This window comes from Humulus lupulus, chromosome 4, assembly GCF_963169125.1.
Source record: "Humulus lupulus chromosome 4, drHumLupu1.1, whole genome shotgun sequence".
Classification (NCBI taxonomy): Eukaryota; Viridiplantae; Streptophyta; class Magnoliopsida; order Rosales; family Cannabaceae; genus Humulus; species Humulus lupulus.
Window position 1 is genome coordinate 162,048,893 of NC_084796.1, and position 5,560 is coordinate 162,054,452.

General features: G+C 44.6%; 1 protein-coding gene across 1 annotated transcript; it reads right to left on the minus strand.

Annotated features, from left to right (window-relative positions):
• Positions 1-2,479: 2,479 nt before the first annotated feature.
• LOC133832639 (uncharacterized) lies at positions 2,480-3,904 on the minus strand. Its single transcript, XM_062262953.1, has 3 exons — positions 3,626-3,904; positions 3,079-3,351; positions 2,480-3,007 (listed from the first exon to the last, which is right to left on the minus strand). The coding sequence occupies exons 1-3, from the start codon at positions 3,902-3,904 to the stop codon at positions 2,480-2,482; spliced, it is 1,080 nt and encodes a 359-aa protein (XP_062118937.1).
• Positions 3,905-5,560: the final 1,656 nt, after the last annotated feature.

Here is a 5,560-nt window from a genome sequence, read left to right on the forward strand (position 1 = left end):
ATACCAGGCGAGGGGCCTACGCATGGTGGCATACTTAAACAAAACTAAAGATTTACTAGCCCAGTTCGAGGAGTATACCATTAAGCTAGTACCAAGAGAGCAGAATTCCAATGCTGATGCTCTGGCAAAGCTTGCAAGTGCGAAAGATGCCGAAACACTGAATATAGTTCCAGTAGAGTACTTGGCAGAGCCAAGTATTGATAGAAAAGAGGCCATGCCGATTACGATAGTCGACACCTGGATGACTCCCATCATTGCTTACCTTGAACATGGGACGCTCCCAGATGGTCGTAATGAAGCAAGAAAAGTTATGAGGCAAGCTGCTAGGTACACCATGGTGGGTGGAGTGTTATATAGGAGAGGATACTCCTTACCTCTCCTCAGATGCATAACCCCCGACCAGTCAAAAAGCTTATTAGCTGAAGTGCATGAGGGGTTTTGTGGAGATCATGCTGGGGGGCAGAGTCTATCTAAAAAGATCTTGAGGCAAGGATTTTTCTGGCCTACTATGAACGAAGACTCTATGGAATATGTGAAAAGGTGTGACAAGTGCCAAAGATTTTCTAAGGTACCCAGAGCACCACCAAATCTTTTGAAGCAAATGCAAAGTCCGTGGCCTTTTGCAGTATGGGGCATTGATTTGATCGGGAAGTTACCCAAAGGAAAGGGAGGAGTGCAATTCGCTGTGGTTGCAGTAGATTATTTTACTAAATGGACTGAGGCCGAACCATTAGCCACGATTACATCGAAGAAAGTGTTGGACTTTGTTGTTAAAAATATAATATGTCGCTATGGTCTACCTAAAAAGATAGTGTCTGACAATGGCACCCAGTTTGACAGCGACATATTTACCGATTTTTGCACTCGGCATGGCATCACCAAAAGTTTCTCCTCGGTGGCCCATCCTCAGGCCAATGGGCAGGTTGAAGCAGTGAACAAAACATTGAAGGACACTTTGAAGAAGCGCCTGGAACAAGCTAAGGGTGCTTGGGCAGATGAGTTACCAGAAGTCCTTTGGTCGTATAGGACTACCGCTCGGACGGCAACTGGCCATACCCCATTCTCTTTAGCATATGGGTATGAAGCCATGTTACCTGTGGAGATAGATCCACCCTCTCATAGAAGGACCGTCTACAACCAAGAGGAGAACCATCAGTTGTTGACAGAATCATTGGACTTCCTCGAAGAGAGAAGAGAGGAGGCAAGCCTCAGAGTAGCAGCTCATCAACAAAAAGTGGCACGCTACTTCAATTCCAGAGTGCGAGATCGAAAGTTCCAGGTTGGAGATTTAGTCCTAAGGAAGGTGTTTGTTAGAGACCCAGCAGCCGGTGTGCTAGGACCGAACTGGGAAGGACCATATCAAATTGAACAGGTCTTACCGCCCGGCACTTACAAGCTTGCTCGATTGAATGGGGAGCTAATCAGAAACTACTGGAATGGCGAGCACTTGAGAAAATATTATCAATAAATACTACTTGCAGAGTAGTAGCTTTGTATCAAGTGCTTAACTTGTTATTTAAGTTTTTTGTTTGTGAACTGGTTATTTGCTACCCAGTCACATTATTTTGAACAATGTTATTTTGTTTGGAACTCGTTGTTAGACACGTTTTGTCATTTATTATTACGAGTAATAAAAGAGACCACACGCATTGTGGTCGTACCTTGCTACAAACTTTGCATATGTGTTGATTATTTTTGTTGGGCAGTGTTCAACTGTCATAATAATTTAAACAAAACAGGTCTTTTAAAAACTAATGTACTGGACAGTGTTCAACTGGTCGGTATCATAATATGGAGGACCAACGTTTAGATAATATTTATGTAGTGGTCAACTACTGATATATTTTCGTGTATTTCATGTGTTTCACGAGTAGTAACTACTCGAACAAATCCGATCAAGTAGTAAGTGATCAAGGATTTATCCACCCTCAATCACTTGGGGGGCACATAGGGTATACTGGTATGTATTTCAACACAGGCAATAAGAGCACGAGCAAATATGTTTGTTTTTGGGCTGACTTAAGCTAACTTGTTTTACAAAGCTTAAGTAACTTAGAATTTTTCAAATTCTAAAAAACTGATATTCGTGTAACAAGACATTTACGCTAAATATGTTTGTTTTTGGGCTGACTTAAGCTAACTTGTTTTACAAAGCTTAAGTAACTTAGAATTTTTCAAATTCTAAGTTAAAAACTGATATTCGTGTAATAAGACATTTACGCTCATAAAAAGTTAGAGCAATAAGAGCATGAGGAAGTATATTTGGTGTGAACTTATGGAATGGTAAAAATTTCTAAGTTAAAAAACTAAATTCTCATGTGAAATTAAAGGCATCCAAAAACTTTGCTATGCACAATAAAAACTTAGAAGTTTGAGATTGTCAACAAGGAAAGAGTAAAGTGCTAAATGTCAAAATAGCTCACTAGTTCGAGCAACAAAATACAAAGTAAAGTAGACTGTGATGAACTACGAGAGGGAGTCACAGGCGAGCTCCTCTAGAGGGTTGATCGACTCCCTCCTCTGCATCAGATGCTCCTCTCGCTCGAAATGATATAGCAGAGCACGTTGGGGCGAGTGCAGGAGGGTTAGCGGCTTCTTCAGCGGCTCTTGCTTCACATCTGGCAAGATCCTCTGCTTGGGCCTCCTTGGGGAAACAATCAAGATTAAGAGGCTTGTTCAGCTTCCAGACCTTATAGAAGCAGTCAAAACTGGCATCCTCAAAGCGAATCAAGTCAAGCTCTTTTTCTTGCTTCAGCTCTTCGTTCTCGCTAATCAACCTCTCATTGTCTCGAACTAACTCTTTAATATCAAGGGATTGCTTCTCCAATTGAGTTGTCAAGGAAGCATTGTTTTGAGCCTGCTTTTTGAGAGACTCGTCCCGTTCAGCTATAGTTCTCTCTGCTTGCTCCAGCTTGGACCTGGCCTCCACCAGTTGATCGTCCTGCACCTTGATCAGCTCCTTGTAATCTACGGCTCGAAGCTGAGCATGACCAATGGTGACAAGTGACTGCATGAAAGACAAAAAGTTAATACAAGTAAAAATACTAATAACAAAGTATCTCGAGGAAAAATGCTTACCTTCATCAATTGAGCGAGTCCTCTCTTCAAGACAACTTCGACACTAAGTCGAGGGTAGGAGTCTAGGCTTTGAAGCGTCGATGCATCACGGCCAATATCCTCAAGAAGCCCCTTGCCCAGGTCGCTAACAGCACGAAAAAGCTCACTCGAACTACCCTGGTGAGTAGGAGTTAGGCTCGCAGAAGGAGGAAGGGAAGAGGGGGTCAATGGCGGAAGTGTAGTTGGTCCCCCAGGTTGCCTCCCTTGACTTGGCGGTACTACCTTCTGAATCTTCTGTGGAGGCGTAGAGCCACTTCCATCACCAGTTTTCCTCTTTGAAGCAACGCAATCTCTGAACATGTCTGAATCTGCCAAGGATGAAAAAACAAGATTGTTAGAGAAATAAACATAATGAAACATATGCAAGTGTATACTACAATTGTGATGCTCTCTAATTACCAATTATAAAAAATATGCCTATTTTCACTAAGCATGTGTTACCTGCGTTGAAGATCTGATCAAGGAACTCATCCTCGTCGTCCAAGGATGAGCTAAGTTCCCCTTCAACCTGGATAGCTTTTCCTTTCCCAGGTTGAGCGGGAATAGTAGATCTACGCTGAGGATCAGGCTCTCTAATGACTAAGTCGCCAGGTCTACGGGAAAGCGGAGAAGGCCCAGGAGAATGCCGATCAGTCATTTGCTCTGTGCCCTCGGTAGACTGACCAGGCGTGTCGTTCTCCCCGGTGGTACTTTCCACCACCAGATCCTGCTCACATGGCACCAGACTCACCATCTGGAGAAGGTCCAACGTGACCAACTTTTTTACATCCTTCTCTTTAAGACTCATGTTAGCCAATTTCTTGGCCCGCCTAAACATCCCTTCAGTGGGCAATGGTCGCTCGAACGGACCCGAGCGCGTAAAAGCCAAGTTGTTGGCCTCAATATCCAATGTGAGGAAGTATTCCTTATGATATTTCCCGGCGTTTGACTTATGGGAGATGCCATTGAGATATGTAACCCCCCTATGCCTGTGATAGAAATGGAAGAAACCTGAGTTGTTATGAGAAGGGTTGGTCCGAAGATCAAACAGGTAATGCACCTCATGAGGGGTGGGCTCGTCCCAACCATTCAGAAAATAAAGAATATACAGCGCAGAGAGTGCCTGTATCCCATTCGGCGTGATCTGAAATGGGGAGATGTTGAAGTAGTCTGCTACGGACCGGAAATAGATGTGCAGCGGGAGTGTTGCTCCAGCTTGTACATGGTACCTGGACCAGGCACAGTACCTTCCACCGGGCCTATTGGCTCTTTGATGCGAGCCCGGACACGTCATGTTTGCCCCACTCAAGCCTAAAGCTTCAATGTGTTTCTGGAATAGAGCGGGATTAAGTTTTGAGGCTTCGGCAACGAACCAGGAGGGTTCTTCTTCTCCCTCATCACGTGGCTTCTGAACAGCCAAATCCAGGATCGCAGTAGCAAATTTCAGAAAAGGCTTTCTTGAAGCTGTGGTAGTGCAGGTTTGATTGCGCTTTACCACCTTCTGTACTGCTCTGCGGGCAACCTGCGGATCGTGTTCCTGAGGGAGCCTGTTAGATTGCTTCACCCTCATCGTCGACTGAGAAGCCTGTCGAAGAAATTGTTCCTCGTGAAGAAGATATAAGGCTGAGCGAGGGAGGATCTGCTTGAAGCGGCAAAGACGATCCTCTGGAGTGTAACCAATAGACGAGCCTGGTGAGGAATCGCTATTCAAGGGAGTCTCGATTGTTTGCGGGGCGGATGATTCGGAGTCCGTATGATTGTCACCTCCCCTATAGTCAGAGCGATTCATCTGCAAAAATGAATAAAAAATGGGGAGGTGAGTAACCATACAGAAAAAATTCATCGAAAATAAGAATTATTTATATACTTGGAAAATTTTGTCCAAGTTATAAAAATATAGCGCATGTGGAAAAAATAATTTTAATGCCCAAAAGTGCCTAAAAGGCACTTAAAGTATTGAACTTATTAAACTTTGTAGAAGGAGGCATTTTTGGGATCTTCCTATAAGGCTAGGTTCCTTATGTACACAGTTAACATACAGAGGTTGGTTGCATGTTTGGAAGGAAAAAAGGCCAAAGCCTAAGAAAAGTATGTATGGTCCGATCGGACCACATTTTGAGCTCAGGAGGGAGGTTCTATGCATTCGATCGTACATAGCTTGGCTGGGAGGGCATTCGACCTTACCTCCATGCGAGCCTAACCCCAAAGCGCCTGTGACACGTCCGATCGGACACATTCCAGCCAGGAGACGTCCTGCCTCGCCACCTCACGAGCCTCGCGCAAGCCTCCAGAACGCCCGATCGGGCATAGCGTGCCCGAGGAGAGGTGTGCACCCTGGTCCCGAGAGTTCGCCTGGTGTGCCTCGTGCCTCCAAAGCTTCTAGCCAGCAGCAACAAGTTAGGTTCGACTGGGCATTGGTGTCTAGGGAAGTTCGGATTTAACTAGTAAAAATCTGGGCACTTAA

Bases quoted from the DNA above. Each gene is read 5' to 3' on its own strand.
- LOC133832639 (XM_062262953.1), bottom strand. From the start codon at position 3,904: ATGAGTCTTAAAGAGAAGGATGTAAAAAAGTTGGTCACGTTGGACCTT. The intron at 3,352-3,625 runs GTTGAAGGGGAA...ACGCCTCCACAG, and splicing joins GGAAAGGAAAAGCTATCCAG to AAGATTCAGAAGGTAGTACC. The intron at 3,008-3,078 runs GTAAGCATTTTT...TCTTTCATGCAG, and splicing joins GACTCGCTCAATTGATGAAG to TCACTTGTCACCATTGGTCA.